This window comes from Balaenoptera ricei, chromosome 9, assembly GCF_028023285.1.
Source record: "Balaenoptera ricei isolate mBalRic1 chromosome 9, mBalRic1.hap2, whole genome shotgun sequence".
Classification (NCBI taxonomy): domain Eukaryota; kingdom Metazoa; phylum Chordata; class Mammalia; order Artiodactyla; family Balaenopteridae; genus Balaenoptera; species Balaenoptera ricei.
Window position 1 is genome coordinate 92,919,670 of NC_082647.1, and position 23,104 is coordinate 92,942,773.

Consider the following 23,104-nt stretch of genomic DNA (forward strand, 5'->3'; position numbering starts at 1 on the left):
ACAGCTCATTATCCATCTCAGCATGTTCTAACACCCCTTGGAGAATATGTGTGCTTGAGATCATTTCATTCTGTAAGTTTCCATGTCATTTTTTTTGGATATGTAGAAAGTATGGCAGATGTTGCTTAGCATTCTGTCCCCAAATAATGTCTAAAGTATTTGTTTAGCTTGGTCTGAAAATGTTTAAAGCATAATTATTCTTAGTATATAAGAATATATGACTGTAAACTCCTTGTAATTTTTAAGAATATCTTATAACCAGAGAGAAACTGAGGCCTAGTGATTACAGCTGCAAAATGAAAGCAGGATTTAATTTGAGATTCTAAACCTCAGCTTCCTGGCCACAGCAAGCACGTTTCTTGAAAATTTCAGCTTCTGAAGGTACTTTATTTAAAAACAAAAGAAGAAAGAGAAGAACTACTCAAGAGCTTACATTACCTTGATATATACATTATTTGAAAGAGAAAAGTTATAATGTAGTTTGAGTGTATTATACTACTATGCAATCCAGATTTTCAGGAAAAGAACCAATCCAAATATTTTGTTCAGTGTCCACACAAGTTAGGAAACTATTTTGGAAAATTATGACTCCATCGAAAATAAGTAGAACTCCTATACTATTTCTCATATTTATAAAATGTTCCTTATCAAATTATGTGTCATGATTTTGACTCAGATAAATTTATCATAATTATAAGGTATTAACTTTAGCTGCAGAAGATGCTTAGGTACAGAGGTAAAATTGACGGTAGGAAGTCCTAATGTAATTATGAAGCTAAGTGAAAACTCAGTAGTAGAATAACGCTGTGGTTTATTAGGTAAACTAGATTGGCGAGTATGTTAAAACAAATTCAAGAAACATTTAAGCAACTCCTACACGCTGTGCATATGGAATATTATAGACAGACAAAGATAATTATGCCATCACCAAGGGAGAATGTTAATAAGAACAATGAATCCATAGTCAGGACCTTTGAATGAACAATCCCACCCAAAGACAAGAAAACTAGGGTGTGGAGTATCACGGAAACCAAGAGTAGAAATCACTTCTGGAAGGAGACCTTTTCTTGTTTAGAAACAATAGAAATCAGGGGTCATAAAGGGTGCATCGACAGTATCAAATGAGACACAGAAATCAATCAGAATGAGCCAAGAAAAAATGACCATTGGATTTGGTCATTAGGATGTCATCAAAGACCTTAAAGAGAGCAGTTCAGTAATGCCAAGAGAACAGAAACCAGACCGGCAGGAGTGAGTCAGACATGAGAGAGAGTGAAGGCTTCCGTAGAGACCACTCTTTCAAGAGAGAAATGGAAGGGGGGAGCAAGGGAGTATTTCAGATGGGAAAATCTGAGTTTATTTGAACGCTTTGGTTATTCGAAGAGAACCAAATGGAGAGTGGGAGATGGCTTCTACTTTGGCTAAAACGTGTCTGGCCACATTCATATTGCCAAAGGTATAAAGAGAAAAAAGTAGAGAGAAGGGATTATTTTAAGACAAAAATGTGTTAGTTATTTACCTGGTAATGTTAGATTCGAGCAATAAAAACTATTTAATTCCTGTTTAACTCATTTTGTATCTAGAGTGCATTGGAAATCCAGATGCCAAGGACTTTTTTTTTTTGTCAGGAACATGTTTAATAACCACCTTTGATTCTTGATTCCTTCCTCGTACTGTCTTTTCTAGATCTCTTTCTAAGGAAAAGCCAAAAGTTTAATACTCTTTCAAGAGGAAAAATTGAGTGAATTCATTCTCTGTGTCAAAATGTGATAATAAGCCCGTGGTGCTTATGTTTAATTAAAACATTAAAGGGGATTCAAGTACCAAAATTTCATTGACGAGTTTACAGCAGCATCCCATGTGCCAAATTAATCCATAAAAATGCCATTCTTTGCATTTTTGAAGCTTGAATCCATTCACAAAATTAATCAGTTGTGTTCAGTCACCCATCCTTTTTCCTGAAATGGTGCACAAAACCGTGTCTTTCAAAAGCTAGACCAAGGGTACATATAGCATGTGAAGTCTTCCTGGCGTCTAAGTACAAAATAAGAATCAGCTTTTGAAATTCTGTTTTTCTTTATTATGACGGAGGTTACCCTGCTACCTGGATGTAGCTTTTTCAGTATTAGTGAGAGCCCAGGATTAATCAGGACTTGTAAATTCCATTTCTGTAGCTTGCCACCGTGGTCATGCGAAGTCCCATCTGGGACGAGGATCTTAAGATGCATTATTTCATAATGCCTGAGGATCCTAGGACCCAACTTCTAAGGAACAAGCAACACTGGCCATGGCTAACCGTTGAACACCAACGTCCAAAGAGTTTTCTGACTCTCTTAGTCCATTTCTTCACAACGACTGCCTCATCTTGAGTTGCACCAAGAAATGCCTGAGAGCACCCCTGACAGTTCTGCAAAAAGGAAAAAGAAGAAGAGAAAGAAAAAAGAGCACAGATACAGACTAAACACAAAGACAGAAGAGAAAAAAAAAGGGATGTCGGTAGGGGCATGATTGAGTGACATCCAGAGTGACTCAGGTCCCACTAGGTGTCCCCCAGACCCCTTCATCTAACAACCGGCCAGGTGCATGGTTTGCAAACCAACTGGAGAGAAGAGTGAGGATTGTTAAATTCTATAACAGTGGGGTGAAGAGTTGCCCTTGAATTTCTTTGCTTTAAGTCCTTGCAGTGACAGGGGAAGAGATAAAGCATGATAACAATCATTTTAAGTGTGTCATCAGACCAGAAGAGCAGCTAAAGGAGAGTATCAGAAACATCATAATCTTTCAAGAGAGCTAACAAAGCAGGAAGGAAGAAGAGTAATGTTTCCAGCTATGTGCATATAGTTTTAGTTATTTTCTAAAGCCAGATTCAAATGGGTGGGGGGAGGGAGGGAGAAACAAAGGAAAAATTCTGTTTCTGAAAGCTCTTATTTTCCTTAAACAATAACAAAAAAAGAAAAAGAAAAGAAAAAAGAAAAAAATAAATAAACTGCCTTAAGGCACAATCCATCATTTAAACTTCTTTTTCCAGCTGACTATTTCTCTTAAGTTTCCATGCCCTGCAGCCTCTGAGTCTGTGTTCAGAATTAACACAAAAATAAAGAGTAAATTACATCTGCAGGCACACTTCTCTAACGGGTCTCTTTTTGCCTCTCTACGGGCACATGTGCCGTGAAGCTGGCCATCTTGGCCTGGAAGAATGGAGGGTGAAGATGACGTGGTTGGCATATATCACCCTATATTTGAAATCAGAGTGGTCAGGGCAGTAGTCAGGGGATCGAAATGTCACCAAAATGCACACAAAGAATAGGGGGAAGGAGGATATATTCCCTGCTTACATCTTCAGAGTTCTTCAGAGTTAAGTAAAATTAACTAGCAAACATAGATCTGTATTTTTCTCCTACATATAAAGGAGTCCTGAGTCATTCCTTAAGGAAAAGCTGTCCAGTTCTCCCAGGAATCACAGCATCCTCTGACACAAGACAGCTCCCTTGTACCTTGGCACATCTCAAAAATGCCATTACTGGGATTGTGACGATTTCAGCATTTCCTTGGGGGAAAGTTTTCCTTAGCAAATAAAATGGATCACACAGTAAAGTCCTTGTAGAGCTCCTCATGCAATATGGATTGGTGCTGAAGCCACTGGAGGAACAATTTCTCACCATACTCAGCAGCAATGCAAAAATGAGACTATCTACAAGTAAATGGAACGTTCTGGTTAAACACAGGCTAGCTGTATCATTTTGAATGTCGAAAGTATATCGTGCTCTCTTTGTGATTTTATATATATATATATGGTCTCGAGTCCTCTAAGCTTAAAGGAACCTAGAGAAAAGATTGACGTGAGCAGCCATATGACCAAGTTTTAGAGGTTTGAACGGTGACTGGGTATTATCTGTCACCCTCCCCTCTTCCCTCGCCTTTCTGCCTCTGTTGGGAGAAATACACGTACCTGCCGTGACTCTGTAGGGCTGCTCCACTTGCCTCCAGAGTCCTGAAGGTTTAGCACACACCCCAGGATGTGATTTCATATATAATGTTGTAGACCTCGGAATAAACTGAGTTCAAAAGTCAGTTGAGACTTGTAGAGTGTAGGGCAAAGTTTTCATTTTCCTTTTACCACTCAACTCTAACGAAGTGTTTAATAGGAACTGAATTTTTCTAAGTTGTCGTATCTTTAAAATATGAATGATTATACAATTCATAAAGGATGACTAGTGGATGTGGAAATCCAGTTGGTTATTCTTCTTTGAGTTTTATATTCGTCACTGAATGGGAAAGACTTTGGTTATACGTGCATCTGGTCGTAAAAGGGCACGAAAGTCGTAGAGTCTTGGACGATGTGGACATATATACATACGTACTTATATGGCTGATTCAGCTTTTTTTTTCCTTGAGAACACTAGACACACAATCAGCTTATGCCTACATTTCAGAAGTGAGTGACTTGCCTTTCACATATCACTGGAAATGCTTAGCTCGGGTTGGAGGGCACAAAGGCAAGCCCTGTTCTGTTGTGTTTTGTTTACTGCATCACTTCAGCAGCTCCACTTACTGTAGAGTCTGGAAAAGATTTGCCTGGCCATCGCTTATTGAGTGTCTCTCTCAACTATGGCTATTACTATATACCCAGATGGCTCAGACATAAGCTTCCTATCCCATGAGGATTCTCCTCTGAAATCCCATCCCAATTTCCAAAACCATCCTGCTTAAGCAAGGAGAATTTAACTTAATACTTGCATCTATCAGTTCTAATACCTCCTTTAAAGCATTAAGGCCCAAAGATCACTAAATACTTCTTAAGCAAAGGATGGCATTAATAAGCATTCCCCAAAGTTGCTAATCATTGATTAACATCCTAACAGTGGCCTTGAAAGTATGCACAGCCGAGTCATGATGGAGACATTTGCCCCTGGGGAAGGTTCAAAGGGCCAGGGGCAGGGGGTAAGGTTAAATCATATTTAAATCATATTCCCCTTAAAAAGTTAAAATATTTCTTATGGTTTTAGTTTATTTATTCTAGGGTTGAAAAAAAAAATGACAGAAGAGTTTCCCAGCTTATTTTTAAGTACATTTCTGTTCTTTCAGCTAACTACAGAAAAATATCCCTCGTCTAATTTATTTTGAATATGTTTATGGAGTCAGTAGTGAATCTACTAGTGGCTTACACATTTTAAAATGTTTTGGGGATAAGAGTTCACGTAGACCCAGGCAAATTTCTGTCCCTAAGTTATGAAAAACCTAAAGGAGTTTGTCAGAAAATCAAAACTTCACCCAAACCTCAATAGAGAAAAGTTTAGATTTTATCTTTTCTAACTTTAACAATTTTAAAAGAGACACCTTCTATTAGGTGTAAGTTTATATCCCCCTCCCCTACACACACTAAATGGGGACACATCAAGTCATAAACAGCTATTAGTAAATTACTAAGTAGTCCTTTACCAGGTACTTCCAGGGCGTTGCTATCTGTTCTCTCATACTTCTAAAACAATCGTTCTAGTCAGAGTAACATCGCCAAAGTGACAGCCAATCTTCTTGAGGGCAATCTCAATTCTTTCAGGAAAATGAAGAATTACGGAGGCATTGATTTTTCTTTTCACTCAGAAAATGTGTGTGCTCTTTCTGCCTGTAGCAATACCCTAGTAATGCACTTGGCTGGTCAGTGCTAATCCAGAGACTACCTAATTTTGGAATACCTACTTTTTTGTTACCATACATTTTTTTCTTATCCTCTGTGCTTTTCACCGACTGTAACGGCACTCTCATTAATCACACCCACAAAATTAATCCATCATCAGCATGTTCAGTCCCTCGCAGGTTGGGGGGAGGCAGGACTCGTCACTCAGTGGGGTCTCCTCTATGCCAGGTCCGGATTACAAGGAGCTGGATGTTCACCTTCGCAGGATGCAGTCTGGATTTGGCTTCAGAATCCTCGGGGGAGATGAGCCTGGACAGCCTGTGAGTTGAATTCTCTTTATTTCCACACTTTGGGTTATATCGGGTGTGTATGGGTGAAGGGAAAGATCATTCAGTATGATATAAAAAAAGAAATCTTTTAGGACTCACATAAACATTTTTTGAGGTTTGGTTTGTTTGTTTTTTTCTTGGTATTTAAGTTTTCAAAACATGCCAGTGTTTCCATGCCAATATATCATCATACATCAATGCACATTTCATGAAGAGAGGGACATTACTCTTTCTTAAAATGGATTGGATTCCTCTTGACTATTTCAATTATTTACTTGTATTGGACCCCTGGTCTCTCTGGGCAGCAGCTCACAGGTAAACATGCAGTATTACAGAAGATATATGTGAGGAGATGACTTGGAACAGCAGAATTGTGTATGTTTTCAATCAGAACTACAGGGGAGAGAAAACACAGGGAAGTAAAATCAAATTCAATGCTGCAGAATCTCACCAGATTTGAATTAGGGGATTACCGTGAGAGAATGTCCACGAAGTCAACTTCAGTTGGCACAATATTGGGAATTTGCGAAGGGCTCTGGAGAAAGTATGTATATAATACATCAGAGTGACTGCATAAAATAACAATATGCATTAATATACAAAAAAAAACACAGCAAAGCGAGACTTGTGAGCATGTATTAAACTAACAGCCATAAAACACTCACTGTAAAAGACGTGTCTTAAGCGGTACCCAATGTGACTATGTCAGGTTCATAAAAGGTTCATAAATGGTCCCTAAGCACTGAAATATGGTCAGGCCCCTTCTCATACATAAATACAAGTAAAAGATTAAACTATAAAATAAATGTAAGGGGAAACAACAAAGTTCCGGTTCTTCCCATAATGCTTACTTCAATATAGTCTTTGAGGTACACAGTTCTTACTTTGCTGGACTCCTCCCGCCTCCATAGGTTCATGCTTTGTCTGCTTTGTGGGTAAACTAGCACCACATTCGTAGCACCGTCTTCTCTTCGCCCGTCTCCCCCTCTTCAGAGATAGAAGGGACTGCATCTCCCCCCTCTTCAGAGATAGAAGGGGTTGCATGACTGAGTCATAGGAAAGGCATAGTGTCAGCTGACGCCAGAAGGGAAAGGTCTACCTGATCTTGGCCTGGCACAGAAACTATAGAATTGTTACCCAAATGGAACACATATCGCTCAGAATGAAGCTCAGGTGTTTGGGTGCAGCCAGTGGTTACCACCCAGCCTCAGGGCAGCTTTCTGCCGGGTCGGTACACAGGTTCCCAGGTTCCCAACCCTTCTGAACATTGGCTTTACACTCCTGAGTCCTTTCTCCCCTCCGGTGGGCAGGCATTCAGTATTTATGATAAACCTCTTCAGATCACATGTTTTGCTGGTTGTCCTCATTGTGTTTAGATTTACTCTGGTTTATTCTTTCAATTGAATGATTTAAGACACGCTTAGGCTGCAAGTTACAATTCTGACAGTTAAACCATAAAGTTAGAAGCCTAAATCTCCCTGAAGCATTCAAAACCAGAATATAGTGTCTTGAAGACCAGAATGTTGCACCTCAGAAAGATTATATCAGGAAGGGTATGTCTACTGTAAAGATCTCCCACATGCCTTTCCTTCCTGCTTTCCTCCACTGTAAGTCCAGAGATAATTTACAAACAAAATGCACTGGCCTCAGTTAATTGCTGATGTGCTACAAAGGGAGAGGCGCGTGACGTGACTTGGTCCCCACCCGCAGGAGGTCTCATAAATTATATCAAATGGGTTTCTGCCTTCATATAGACGAAATGATATTGACATCTCAGGGTGCACATTAAACACGACAGCACGGCTTTCGGCACATAATGAACAGCAGGACTCCAGCTCAAACAAGCGTATGGGCATTTTTTCCTGCAAGAGGAAATAATTTTCACAGTTAAATAACAAAAGAAATAGAAAGAAATGAGAAATTGCCACAAAGCAATGAAAATGGGATTTCCAGCTGTGAGCTGCAAAGACATGGGAAGGCATTAAGATGGAAAGGCTTGGAAAACACTGCAGTGGAGAAAGGCCTGTGTGGAGAAAAACTGTTCGTGGAAAGAGAGAGGCGATGATAGACAGGGGCCTTGGCATGCGAGTCTGGTGCAAACTTGTGGAAGAGTTTCAGGAGGCTAGAGCTGGAAATCTGCTTGCCACCTTGTCAAGTCACCCTGGGCTATAATTATTGCAGATCAGACCTGCTGGGTTTAGACCGACATTAGGTAGTGTGGGAAAGAATTAAAGGAATTAAAAGGACTGAAAAGGTGGTTTTGGTTTTGTTTGTTTCTTAGTTTTGGTTCTCTTTTTTGTGTTAGTTTTTTCCCCTGGCTTACGGGGATAACAGCCACTTGAATGTGAATTGCTGTTATTTCATATCAAATACTTCATTTTGTTCTGTGCCTTCACAGCCTTTAAGATAAAGTGAAGTTGTGGAGTTTTTGATTCTTTTGGGTTTTTTTTTTTTGCAAAAGATGGTTGGAAAGATAAGGCCAGGTCACTTGTTTCGGGGGTGTCTGTGTGGAGGGGTCTTTCCTGATCTGTTTTGCCACCAAGCTGTTCCTTCAGGGCCAAAGCAAGAGAGGCAGGATAAAGAACTCCTCCAAGGGCAATGAGAAAGCTGATGCGTGGGTCCTCAGAGGTTGAAGGATCCAGTGAGGTCAGAGGGAGGTGATGAGTAGAGCGAGGCCAGTGTTGGCTGGGAAGGCTCACTGGCCAGTATAGCCTGATGGGTCAGGGAGCCCAGGCCATGCACTCAGCAGACCTGGAAAGTGACCAGTACGATGGGGCAGGAGGCTCAAGCCAGGCGCCTGAGGGAAAGTCCCTCAGCGGACTTGGAACGTGACCAGTGAGACCATAGCTTCTGTGTCCACTGGACCAAGTGAGAATACTCAGAACCTTGCTACTCAAGTCGTGTTAGATCTACAGACCAGAAGCACCCAACACCTCCTGGGAGCTTGTTAAACATGCAGAATCTCAGGTTAAACCCCAGGCCTGTAGAATCAGACTCTCGGGGTAGATGCAGAATTCTGTTTCAACAAGCTCACGGTGCGATTCATGTGCACCCTAAAGTTTGAGAACTACTGATTTAAAGGATCAGATATCCTGAGGTATGTTTTCAAGAGCTTAGGTGAACATGTATATATGGAAGTCAGTATGAGTTAACAGTGCAAGAAGGAATCATAGATTATCCTCTCCAGATAGGAAATAAACTACTCAAATGTGTCAAGTGTACAAAGCATATTCAAATTAAAGGAAAAAAAAAAGTTGTGGGTTATTTTCTTTCCTGAATAGAGAGACACATAGAGCTGGCAGTGAAATACAGGGCACGAAGGTGTAAATTGGCCAAAGGCTAGGGAACAACAGCAGCATGAGAGGCAGAATCAGTGACGGCACACGTGGTCAGCCTCTTCCGAGCGGCAGTTCCTGAAGGAAGGAGCAAGTGTAACTCCTATATGTAGCTCACGGACGAGCAGCTCTAATGCCTGCTCCATTTCCCCACGCTGAGCTCAATTCAAGTTTCGTTCATACCTATGACAACCTTTCTTTGAAAAAGGTAGAGGGTGGATTATACAATGTGATTATACAATAATATATATATTGTTAATAATTTTACAATACTATATAATAAGCTATGTTGAAGTATTATATTGAATACACTATTTAGAAATAAATATGTAAGATTTGATAGAACAAACTACAGTTTGAAGATTAAAGCTTCAAGTTTAAAAAAAAAAAGTGTATCCAGTGAACTTCAGTCTTTGCTCAAATGTCAGCTTCTCATTGAGGCCTGATCTAACCTGCCCTAACACCACCTCAGCTGCATAGCTGACACCCACCCACCATCCTACTTTGCTCTATTTTTTTCATAGTACGTGCCTGCTAGCATACAACATAATTTTTACATTTATTACTGTCTGACCACTAGAATGGCTCTATAGAACAGGGATTTTTGTTTATTGTTCACTGATGGATTCCTAGCACCTAGAAGTGTCCCTGGACTCAATGAATATTTGCTGGATAAATGAATGAATTAGCGAGGAGAGTACTTCATATCACAGCAATAAAACAGAAAAACAGATGTTTTACTGGGGTTCTCCTTTTAATGGATGATATTAAACTAGTAACACAGAAGATAACTTCAAGAGTATATCTTTGCTGTTTTCCTACAGCAGGAGAGGAATGAGAATTTTCCTATGTGAAATTTTGTTTTTACTATTTTTGTACAGTGCCCAATTGCAGTGGTAGCTCTCTTAGTTGTAACCTATTTTTTTAATTCCTTTTCATCAGTCAGAATCAGAACTATAGCTTAATGTTGGTAATTAAGCTAAGAATTTCTCTAGCCATTTTTTCTCTGTTACTAGCTACAAACTCTCCCACTGAGGCATACAGGAAATCTAAAGGTTGAAGCATTTTCTTTGGGCTAACCCAGCTAAATGCAGCTTTTCATGGGGCAGTGGAGGAACATAAACTTTCATTTTAACTGGCTTTTGCACAAAGCACTTAATAAATCTTTGAAGTGCTCCATAGCAGGTTGAGTCTTTTGAAGAATAGATTGGAATATCTTTAGAAAGAAACTCATAAATTCAGGTTGACAGGACAATAAGGGAAAATGGAAAGTATCAGAAGCATGCCCGACTGCTGGGCTACAGCAAATGGGCTCAGCCATTTGCTATAGCCCAGCAGTCCAAGGCCGGCAATGTGTTTCCTGTGAGAGCAATAATGAATCAGTCGTCAGAGCACCAATATTCAACAAGGAAGCAAACCTACTCTCCACTCCCCACCCTCCCCCAAGAATAGGGGGAAAACAGCCGCGTGGTAGGGAATTTTCATTCCTATGGATAAAGAGAGCTATTCAGTGGACCAAAGCTATGAAGTCCTCAGGGAAAAAAAGAAAACTCTACAGACCATAATTTTGCATATACCTGAGGAGGTCTGGGCATTCAGATCTGTGCTGACAGGCCACACTGAGCAGTGTGACCAAGTAAGAAGGAATCGTCTGCTGCCCAACCTGCTGACACACAAGGCTGCAGGTCGTGATGGAGCAACTCTGCAAATTAACTGGAATCCACGGATCTGAGATTTGAAAGAAATTAGTGCCTGAAAGAAATCAATCCGTGAGCAAGGGATCATTTGATAGAGACTTAAAATACAGCCTAGAATATAGCCTCTGTAATATTATCAGACTAATGGTAACCACTGCCTTCAGATGCTGTGAGGCTAAGCCACTTGGCAAAAGAAAAACTCTTCTTTTGAACTCTATTGTCCATGAGTTGGAAAAATTGTAGATTAAATGGCAAAACTAAAATATTTAGTGCTATTGCCTTTCCTCTGAGAAAGAAAAAAAGCCTTGCTAATGGACACTAATTTGAGTGTTTCTAATGGGAAGTAGGAAACCTTACATCGTTATGCCTTGTATCACAGTCCCTGGTTCAGGGATTTATAACAATATGCACATTTCCCAGATGTGTACCTCCAAATTTCCTGGTGTGGTGGCCACCTAAACAGCAGAAGCATTGCAGGGGACAGGCACAACTGGGGACATCCTTTGTGCAGAGGAAGTGCTCTAAGAAAGTACTCAAAGAAATGGAGCAAAAATCTGGAGGAGATTTGACTGTTCTTAAAGTACGTCAACTGTCCAGGGAAGGCCAACCATGAGTTCTGCTTTGTTTTGTTTTGTCCTTAACTCCAGCTTTTGAAAGCAAAGCAAAAATTAAAAGAGAAAAAACACTTTGAACCTTTATCTGAACTTAATAATATACAGCAGATAGTTTCCCCTGACATTTTTCAAGCACTCACTACATGCCCTGAGCAAAGTTAAATGCTTCCCATGCACTATTTCATTTGCTTCTCCCCACAACTCCATGAAGTAGGTCCTATTATTTTATTTCCCCACTTTTGCAGGTGAAGAAACCGAGGCTTGCGGAGATTGAAAAGCCTTGCCCACGGCACACAAATAAAGAAGTGGAGCTAGGATTCCATCCCCAGTTTGTTTCAATTCAGAGCCCATGTACGGTGGCCAGTAACATCAGATTATTTGGGGTTAAGGGTGATAGCTTATGAACCAGTTAGCAAGTGTCCCCCAGACTTCATGGCCATCAGGAGCAAGTTCAAAACATTTATTTCTCTAAGAGGAGTTAGCAACCTGGAAGAGTTAGGAGGGCATCCTTTCAGCCTCTCATTTTTCATTTTTCAAGTACATGTTCAGATTTGGGGCAGAGGGTGTAAACAGGGAATAAAATCTTCTACTGAGTTACTTGGTAGGTAAGTAGCTAGATGGCAGAAAGGAAGGAAGGAAGGAGGTTTGAAACATAAACACCTTTTCTTCTCACTGCTTGTCTAGATTTTGATTGGAGCCGTCATTGCCATGGGATCAGCCGACAGAGACGGCCGCCTACACCCAGGAGATGAGCTCGTCTATGTGGATGGGATTCCAGTGGCTGGCAAGACCCACCGCTATGTCATCGACCTTATGCACCATGCAGCCCGGAACGGGCAGGTCAACCTCACTGTGAGAAGAAAGGTGCTATGTGGAGGTATGTAATTCAAGCCAGCAGCAAGAGTTGGGGGTTAGGTGGTGAGATGCTTTTGTGAGTCAGGGTCAGGACACTGGAGACATTTTAAATCAGTTTCTATATTATATGAGGGAAAAGACCAACCTCGATATGCCAGATGTAACTATGATGTTGAAAGTGCAGATTTTCACCCCACTAGTACATTTCTAAGCAATCTGTGAGGCTGACATTTTCCATGGAGTCATTAAAAATTTCTAGCAAAGCCTGAGGCTAATTTAAGTTGTCTATGCTCTTTGCTTTTTGGTAGATGCTAGGTATAAGAAGAACATTATAATAGTGAAAAATATAGCTTTTGAAAATGTTCCTCATTGCGTTTACAAGCCAAGAAACACAGCATTTTGATACCATAAAAAGACAACTAGGATGGAAAATTAACTTCCTTTATAGAGCCTGATAAAAGGTAACAATAAAATGATTACTCTGATTTAGAAAAATACAGCTATATGTCACTCTGAGAAAGCACAATTCATATAACTCCAAAGTTATGAAACAGAGAAATTAGAAGTAATTATTCCCTTTACAACCTTTACAGCTTCATAAAAGGATCCACCAAAGAAATACTTTTAAAAGTCAGCCCTCTTAGTCATATTATGATTCAATTTAGCTCTCTTTACCATCTCTCAACCCCCCCAAAAAAGATTTCTGTTTATAAGGAATATGTCCATTACAAGCATTATACTGCTTTTTATCCTCTGAGCACTCAGTAATATTGGAAATATTGTCCCAAACCGCCTGTGCTTTGCCCTGTGAATTACAGGAGCGACAGTGCCAAAGATGTTCTGTTGTCACCTGCCCCAGTGGCCTGCTGGCCTCTCTACTCAGCCCTGGACTGCTCCTCATACAGAATGATCAATACTGGAATTAGGAGGGACCTTAGAAAGAGCAACGTGAACTCCCTTGTGTTACAGATGACAAACTGAGGCCCAGAGGTTCAGTCGATGTCCTGGTGGTCTGCAGTGAGTCAGCGGTCATGCAGAAACCCATCTCCCAAGCCAGTGCTTCTTTCTTTACTCTACCACCAACCCCCTGTCCAGTGAATTCAAAGACATTAGACCAACCTTTAGCAAATGTCACTCCCTAACATAGGGAGTCTTCCATATGTGCTATTATCATAACACATTTGAATTTTTAAAAAAGGGCCACCAGCTAATCACAGGCTGTGAATCACTCGAGAGGATAAGGCTTATTAGTCGAACTAAAAATCCTTTTCTATTCAAATCTAGAAACTAGATTTTGAGCAAGAGCTATCACTTAAAAGGGTAAGTCAGAAGAATTATCAGCCCTTACCAGTAGAGACTGCTGTAGATCTTGTATTATGGAGGTTTTGCTAAGAGGTGCCATTCGTCTTCAGAAATTCATGGCAGACCACTTGACCCAGTGAAGTAAAACACCTTGAATTATGCCTTAACCTTGGGCGAGATGCCCCAAGGAAGACAGTGTTTGCTCGGTTAACATTTAACTGTCTCTCACACTCCAAAGTGATTTTTAATAAAAAGTTTGCTGTGCTATATGTTCTGTAACCCAAAGATAAGTTTAAAAATACTGATTTACAAGGAAATACACTGCGAAGTGCAAAAACTAACGCACCAACATAATTTCATGCTCTCCTTGCCACCAGCTGATTATCGCAAATTAAATTTTGTTCTAATCAACCCAGGCTATTGGAGTGTAGGCCAAATGCTTCAAAAATGTATTCTTGCAATTTGTGGATCATGTAACTTCCGTGAAGATGCTCTTTGCTGCAGTTCTTACCAACTTTACTCATTTAGGCTTTCAAGTGCATTTAATTTTTGAAAATGTTCTGCCGCAGACTGCTCATTCACACCAGGAGAGTTTCCAAGTTAGTTCAGCCCACTCTTCCTTGAAAGCTTCATGAGTATTGAAAACGATTAAGTTCAGCAAAGGATACTTTGATAGTAAAGTCAATGCCTAGAAATAGGATGGAGCAGATTTTTTAAACGGGCCTAGGAAGACAGCCTTTCTTCATAGCTGCCGTTTCTCCAACAGTGAGAAGAGGTAGCTACCAATGGATATGACGGTGGATATGCCATTTTAAGGGTTCTTGTTATCAACATTATTATGCTTTCTTAAGCAAATGCAGTGGGAGGTGCAAGCCTGGCTTATGATGAGATGATTCAAAGCTGAGGGGAAATGAGTAATCAGATTGTGAAGAGACAGAAGATGAACGAGAAGACAGACAGTGTCACCACCTTCTTGCACAAAGGAGTAATGCAATGGAAAAAGAGGTGGGCAGAAGGGAGGTCAGCCTTATGCTTGCCTCCGCTCGTACAAATGTCCTGCCTCACCTCAGAAGACACTGGGCACTGGTTTTCTAGTTGATGCTGAAGAGAAGAAAAAAAAAAAAAAGCATTAATTATGAGAGATACAGACTGGTTAGTTACACTGGGCAAAAATTAAAATAAAAACATTCTCCAAAGGTTAACATACCAAAAAAAAGTGTACACACTAAAGACAGAAAGGCAAAATTTTCAGTTAGGCAATAGCAAACTAGATCCTCAAAAGTGAGAAATTGTGGATGAAAACGTAAAGGATAAAGGATGAAAACATCCAGTAAAGTATCCAATTTTGTTTACCAGATAATTTTAGCACAGATCTTGCACCTTAAACTAGTTTTGAGAGGTGTCTTATCCATGCTACCAGCTCCGATATTTAGTTATTTTTTCCCAAGGGTAGTAGAAGAGTGGCTTTAATTGTTACACTGAAAGTATAAGTATTTACATGTTTAGTAACTCAACTTTGAGACGTTCAGCATAGTGACACATTATTTTGAATACATACGATTCGTCTGAGAGAAGAGTGTCTCTGAGGAATTTCCGAAAGTGTAAATCTACAATTGATGTGAAAGAAAGTTTTATGACTTAATCAAAACATGTTAGAGTCCGTCTTAAAGCTATCAGCATCTTTTTTTTCTAACACCTAATAAGGGAAAGTCTAACTCTTGGCCTGATACTGAGAAAGGGAACGTTTTCTTGGCAGCTGGGTGAAAAGTTTAGCCAGTGTTTAGGGTGCTAGTGAATTCCCTGCTCCTGGTTACTATACTTTCTGTCAATTCTAAATACAATCCCTTACTCTTTGTCTATGAGCATGTCACCCATTTAAATAATTTGTCTGCCTTGATGAGCATAAGGAAGGAGTGCAGAAACTCATATGCCTGCAGGAAGGCCAGCCCCTAACATGGGCAGGACCCCAGCCTGCCAGGCACCACAGGGGTGCACTACGCCCGTGGACACTCCAGTGCATGTGTCCAAGCTCTACCACACACATACCCCATTGCCTCAGCCGTGCTTCAAGACAAGATTTGCACATCCTTCCAGGGGACAGTCCTGTGAAGAGAGGCCCACGCACAACCTGGAAGCAGGCAAGGTCTGTTTGGTTACATGAAGCCCTGGTACCCAGTCTGTGATCTTGAAGGGAAACAAGGGCTCCAGTTGAACAAGTCCCTTTGGCCCTGCATGCTCCTCACTCCACGGGTAAATGAGTAAATCAGGAATTTGCAAGAGACACTGGGGAGTAGTTGAGACTTGCACATTGCGTACTCAGTCAAGGGAGCAGCAATTGCCCAACTCTAGTTGATTATTACTAAATATTTCGAGAGAAACTAGAAATCCAACTTTCTGTAAAATCACCCTATTTAAAAACATTGGCAATTAATTTTAACAATTATTAAACAAAGTCTAGACCGGCATTGGGCAGGAATAATAAATGGGTCTGCAGACCAGAAGCAGCTCCTGGCCAGCAGTTGACCGTTCTAGTCAAAATCATCTCACCTGGAGGACATTATCAGTGACTCCTTCCTTCCCAAACGGAGACCCTCTCCCAGTCAGCACAGTGATGATTTCCAGTATGACTGGTGAGGACAAAACAGAAGCTAAACCTAAAAATTAATTATTTGACTTGAATAGATACTAAGTGACTGAATTCTGTACACCCATTTGTGTGTGAGCCAGAGGATGAGTCAGGGATGCTGGGAGTTAGTGTGTTTAAAAAAAAAAAAAAAAAGAAGAAGAAGAAAAATTGCATGTGGTATTTAGTCACTTTCTGACATTTTACTGTATTATTCTAAAACAACAGTGTTCATCCCCTATAGCAGGAAGTGTTGTTGGAGAGAAGACAGTCTCATTTGGGTCTAGAGCCAGCCAAGTAGAAAAATGAGGTGGAATCAGTTATATTCCTCAAAGTCAATCATTGGAATTCTTCTTAACTCCCTGGTTTTAAATGTGCTCATGGTGTTAAAGATAAAGAACTTTGTTCTAGAGGTTGAAAGAGACATGCAGAAGCAGTAGGAAAGTATTCTGTTAATGCATTTGACTCCTTCACTCTCCCAGGGACACTCACATTGACTTAGGCAATGATTTTCTTTCTTTCTCCCTTTGGAACCTGCGGCACAGCCACTCCAAGCCACTTACTGCAAAGACAGATAATTTTTCTTTGTTGCTGCTTTACTGACAACCGCAGCTCTCAACCCCCTAAAATATGACAGCCAGAAAATGAGATTTGTCACTGCCTATGACATTTAGTTACTGATTTGGTCCAATAACTCAGGGAGATTTTCAATTTAATGTTGCAGCATAATAATTGTTTGTTCTTCTTCTTCCTGACTATCTCTAATCACTTTATTTCCAACTTATACAAGGACTGATAAAGTTTATGTGCTTCACCAAGACAATAACAGCTTGTCTTTGGATGATGTTTTCTAGTGGAGAGGGTTCATTTTACAGGTAGTTTGAAATTCTGGTGGAAAAGAGGGAAAAGCATTGACATTGACATTTTGCTCTTTTATCACCTCAGTACATTTCTTACATATGAAAACATCCATTTGTTTTCTTTTATTAAAACCGGATTGATTAAATATTACAGAAAAATACAAATTTATCAAACGGTAATAAGCAGTAGCCTGGGTCTTATTCATTCTGTAATCACAGACAAGAAATGAGTACATTTTTGTAAAGACCATTTTTAAATCTGAGTATCTGATTAAATGCAGCTCCATTTTCTTTAGGTATCAGTGTCACAAAACATCTCTTATAGTCAGTGTTCTTGTTCCCTGATTTTTGAACTGACTTTGATTTTTGAAATGAAATGGTTTTTCATTTCAGAATGGAATTGCATCTTACATTAAAAGCCTTCATTGGAAGTTTGGCTAATTATTTTTAACTTGCCATATGAGACAACTGCCAGTATTCTAAATAGGAGACCATATCTAAAGACCCAAAAAGGAATCACTAATTATCATTATTTTCTATCTTATTGTTCCTCTGTTCCATAAACATCTTTTGAGTACACTAATCAAGTTGTAAGATGGAGATGAAACGGTCCTATTTCTAATTACAGTATTCTGTGTGCCTGCTTAAGTTTTTTTTTTTTTCATCCGAATACCAGAACCTAGGTATTATAGTAAAATGACAAAATTCTTTCTTGGATGATAGATCAACTTTCAGTTTAAAAAGTAGGTTCTCTTGGCTGCCAACTTTCTATCATTTCTCCCTATAAATATACTTGCTTTCTCATGGACGTATTGGCTTGGTTTATCTGGTTGACAATAAAGTATATTTTACAATAATATAGAATGTAAATGAGTAAGGCCTCCAGCACCTCCCTTAGAGATTCAAAATTCATCATTCCTCAGCCTGATATCATTGTTAGATTTGATCCTAGAGTGAGCAAACTAAGAAGTAGGTTTCCCAGCTACGCAAAGTGAGTGAACACTTCTAAGCTAACAGAACATCACAGAATTAAATAAACCCATGGCTTTTTAGTAAAATTACGGTAGGCCACTTTACATGGACATCCTCTGGGCTATTAACCCAACTACAATCAGCACGTCTCAAAGTGCGGCCTTGAAACCTCATCCAGATTCCTGCGCCCAGTTGTTCCTAGATCTACTGAAAAGACTCCTTGGGTCGGCTCTGATGATGCATATTTCTTACAAGTTCTTTAAGTGGGTTTTATGCGTAGCATAGTTGAAGAGTCTGTCTGTTTTCTGATCTTAGATCAACTATTGTTGTGAAACTAAGAAGCCTGATATTTAAAACTAGGCATTGTCTTGGCGGGTTGCAGTCTCACCAAGAAGAAGTTATAAACAAGTAGCGGCACAGGGGAAGCTGAGGAGGGCTTTTACCTGTGTTTGCTGTGAAGGGTGGAAAGGAGCAAGACCTAGGGGGCTCCATAGCCAGGTTTGTAGCTTTTCAAATACTCTTCACATCCGGGGGGTAGGGGGATGGGGGGAGGAATGGAGGCCAGTCAACCAGCCTGGTAACAATGCCAGTGTCCAGAATAGTGCCCAGTACACAGGCGGCACTCCTTCATCAAGCCCCTTGCTAAATGACCAGGTGCCTGTGCACGATGTGTGTTCCAGGGGAGCCCTGCCCGGAGAACGGGAGGAGTCCAGGCTCCGTGTCGACCCACCACAGCTCTCCTCGCAGCGACTACGCAACCTACACCAACACCCACACCAACAGCAGCGCCTCTCCCCCCGAAGGCTTCGCCTCCCACAGCCTGCAGACCAGTGACGTGGTCATTCACCGCAAAGAGAACGAGGGCTTCGGCTTTGTCATCATCAGCTCCCTGAACAGGCCAGAGTCCGGATCCACCATAAGTAAGTGTCTGCTTTGCCTGCGTTTGAATAAGAGGTATTGTTTTTATTGTTCTGGTGGTGGGGATCCTGGACAAGTAGAGCAGAGGACTGTTGTGTTCATAAATGTGGAGCCCGAAAGTCGCAGCCTCTGGGCACAAATAAGGCATCCTTAACACTTGCCTAGCCAGATGTTGCCGACTTCGGCTCAGAAAGAATGCAAGACCATGGCTAATGTCCTCCCAAACCCACAGCCCCCATAAAAGCTCTTCATTCATTTTAAACTGGGAAGAAAACAATGCAGCGTGATGTGGGAGTTTCGACGTGAGGGGAGAGGTGCCCCTGTTCCGTAGAATGAAACCAGCTGCACAAAGGATCTGAGGGAAAAGCAGTCCAGGCAGAAGGCTTGACGTGGGAAGGTGCTCAGCATTCAAGAAATATCCAGAAAATGTACGGTTTCACGTATACATGGAATCTGAAAAACAAGGCAAATAAACACACTAACGGACCAAACAGAAACAGACTCCTAGATACAGAGAACAAACTAGTGGTGGCCATAGGGGAGGGAGGAGGGGGAGGGGTGAGATAGGTGAGAGGAATCAAGTGGTTCAAACTTCCAGTTATAAAATAAATAAGTCACAGGGTTGCAATGTACAGTGCAGGGAATATAGTCAATAAAACTATCACTTTGTATGGTACATAATCTATAAAAATATCAAATCACTATGTTGTATACCTGAAACTAATATAAACTTGTAAGTCAACTATACTTCTATTAAATATATATGTATATGTTTATATACAGATTATGCGTATATAGATACACACACAGAAGCCCAGTGCATCTGTGGTCTAGTGAACACGAGCAGCATGAGGCCAGGATATAGAACTAGGCAAGAGCCAGGCTGTGCAGGGCTTCACACACCCTTGGGAAGAAGCATGGATTATAGTCTAAATCCATGGGAACCACTGGAAGGTTTTAAGCGGTAGACAGATATCTGATGTATATTTTTAAAAGATGAATCCAGATGCTTATGAAAAATGAAATCAGGAAGAGAGCCAGAGTAGAAGCATGAGACACAGTTAGGAGACCTTTAACACTGTCCTGTGGATTGCGATGATCATTCTGTAATGTATAAAAATATTGAATCACTGTGTTGTGCACCTGGAGCTAACATAGTGTTGTAGGTCAACTATACTTCAGTAATAAATAAATAAATAAATAAATAAATTTTTAAGTAAGTAAGTAAATAAATAACTGAATAAGACAAACTTGTGGGTCCAGAGATCCCAGTGCCTTGGTAGATGTAGTGGATGGGGGAGAAGTAAATGATTTCACCTTCTGAGGTTCCTCCAAATCTAAGGTTCCAAGAGCCTGTACAACAGGTGACAGTCAGAGGTCGTATTTCTCTTCCAGTCAATCATCCTCGCAGATTCTCAGCTTCCTCAGTGGTTTTCCTTTCAGCAACACTATTCCAGAAGTCACTCATCAGCCAGCAAGCAGTAGGACAGAAGTGATAGGAAAACTTGTTCATTTTTCATGAACAAGTGATTTAGCCCGAAATGTTGTGGATAGAAACACCATAACAGAGAGCATTAGGAGAAACAATAATTGAGTCATGCTGTGGTCCTAAAATTCTTATGAATTGTGCTTGTCCCCGGCACATGGCAAGGGGTGCGGGTATCAAATAATGCTCAAGAAATCAAATTGTTGAGAATGAATAAGAACTTTTTATGATAAAGTTAATGTTAGCAAAATTCTACCAGGACTAAATGGAGAGAATTGCCTTGTTTAGCTTTAGCTTTGACAAATTCAAGAGTGGAAACTATAGAAGCGTTAAACTTTGTGAAAGGTGAAAATGTGCAGAAGCTAAATTACGTACATCTGAAAGTACAATTTCATTTATCTTTTTCTTCGTGATGAGCTAAAGAAATAAATCCAGTCCTTCAGCATAGAGTAAAGGTGGGATTCAGTCAGTGCGGTGGATTCAGCAAGATTAAAAGGACACAAGATTTTCTTGAATTATATAAACAGTCTTCCAATAATTTACACTTGGGAAAAATGTTCACAGAGAGCTTTTGTAGCTATTCCAGGCATTCAAATTGTTTATTGGGGCAGAATACCTAAAGGACTGGAATAAAATTAAATGTACTACCACAGTGAAAGTGTTAAGCATGTGTTTGAGGTCTCAGCTTTATTTGAAGTGTGACAGCATTATTGCTAAACGTATAGGAGGATGTGTGTGTGTGTGCATGCGTGCATGCATGCATGTGTACACATGTGCGTGCATGCATGTGTACATGTGTACACTTATTACATAAGGAAGTCACAGAAGATTTGTCTGTTGCAAATAAGATCCATGCGTGGACAGGTTTGGCAAACACCAGGTGTAAATGCTTACAATTAAATGTGGATTTTTCTTCCTACCAAGTGACATTAGACTGACCTCAAAAGAGTAATTCTAAAAAAAAAAAAAAAGAGTAATTCTAACCATTTTTGAAATGGTATTATTTTACATCACCCTGGAGAGTGGATATCTATTCTAGAATTCATGATACTTCCTAGCTTCTTTTTTTCACGTATTTATTTCTTTTTAATTTAAGAAGCTTTAAAAAAAATTTTTATTGGAGTATAGTTGCTTTACAATATTGTGTTAGTTTCTACTGTACGCAAAGTGAATCAGCCATACGTATACATATATCCCCTCCTTTTTGGATTTCCTTCCTATTTAGGTCACCACAGAGCACCGAGTAGAGTTCCCTGAGCTACACAGTGGGTTCTCATTAGTTACCCATTCCATACATAGTATCAATAGTGTATATAAACACAGGCTGTCCCTATGTTCCAGGAAGAGCATGTTTACAGTCTGTCATTTGCATCTAAAAGGTTTCTAGACCTGATGCTACTTCATGCTTAACTTCCGTAATAATTTTCAACTCTTAATTCTGAAGAGAAAGGCTAAGTGCCACCTCCTTGTACCACACATCTGCTGTCAGAGTATCAAGGCTCCTTGGGCTCTGTGAGCCTGGGAGAGCGTGATACTATTCTGATATTCAAGAGTCACAAGCATTTCCAGGGCTGGTGTCATTTTTCTCTTCGTGTCTTATCTGGGCCCAAGGATCTTGAACACATTCGTGGTTTATTTTTCAGGCTACTGAGATCCTCTCCTTAGTGGACAGAGCGCTGTTATTTATGCCTTTGATAGGGGCCCCATCACATCTAGGCGAGGGAGTGGCGTGGCTACCATCCCAGGTGCTCTAATCGTACTGCCTGGATTGGAAACCTGGCTCCGTCATTGACTCGCTCTGTGACCTCGGGGAAGTTATACAGCCTCTTTGGGCCTTAGTTTCCTTGAATGTGAAGAGACGATCATTTGAATACCTGTATCATCAGGTTGCTGTGAGGGTTGAATGAATTAGTACCCGAAGTGCTTAGAAGAGCACTGACTCAGAGTGAGCGCTAAGTATGTGGTCACTGCTGTCTAGACCACCTTGCCTGCGAGGAATTATCACTGCGTTCCGTCAGCTCGCTCTTCTCGGAGGGCACAGGGTTCACGCTGCTGTCGGTTCAGTCAGCCATTAGTCAGAGCCCACCACTCTCCCAGAGCAGCTAAATCCGGGCAGCAGATGAGCGTCTCTGAGGGCCAGCTGCCCCTCCCCCCCGTGCTGACCTTCTGGGCGCACAGTGTCCCCCACCCCCTGGGCCAGGGCTGGGGGCAGTGAGAGCAGCAGTGGCGGCAGCTCCCAGCAGAGTGGGCCTTTGCTGAGGCTTCAGGCTGGAAGTCTCCCCAGAAATCACTAACCAACAAACTAGAAGAGTCAGGGCAAACATCAAAATTCAGACTCAAAGCTGTGCCTTTTAGGATATCCTGCAAACTTTATGTCTCTGTTGAATAGATCAGAGAAGAGAGGAGAGATGGAGAACCCAATGTAAACTTCCCCACCTTGCAGACAGAGAAGGAGTGCCCTTCCACAGCTTGTTCAAC

General features: G+C 40.7%; 1 protein-coding gene across 11 annotated transcripts in view; it reads left to right on the plus strand.

Annotated features, from left to right (window-relative positions):
- The window catches only part of MAGI2 (membrane associated guanylate kinase, WW and PDZ domain containing 2), a 1,337,104-nt gene that overhangs the window by 1,182,418 nt on the left and 131,582 nt on the right, over nt 1-23,104 (plus strand). For all 11 annotated transcript variants that reach the window (XR_009505080.1, XM_059934073.1, XM_059934076.1 and 8 more), the window contains 3 exons: nt 5,864-5,955; nt 12,295-12,487; nt 18,903-19,142. Coding sequence is in view for 10 of the 11 variants with exons in the window: in XM_059934073.1 (XP_059790056.1) it covers nt 5,864-5,955; nt 12,295-12,487; nt 18,903-19,142 (525 nt within the window). In the remaining variant the exon portion in view is untranslated. The remainder of the gene's footprint in view (nt 1-5,863; nt 5,956-12,294; nt 12,488-18,902; nt 19,143-23,104) is intronic.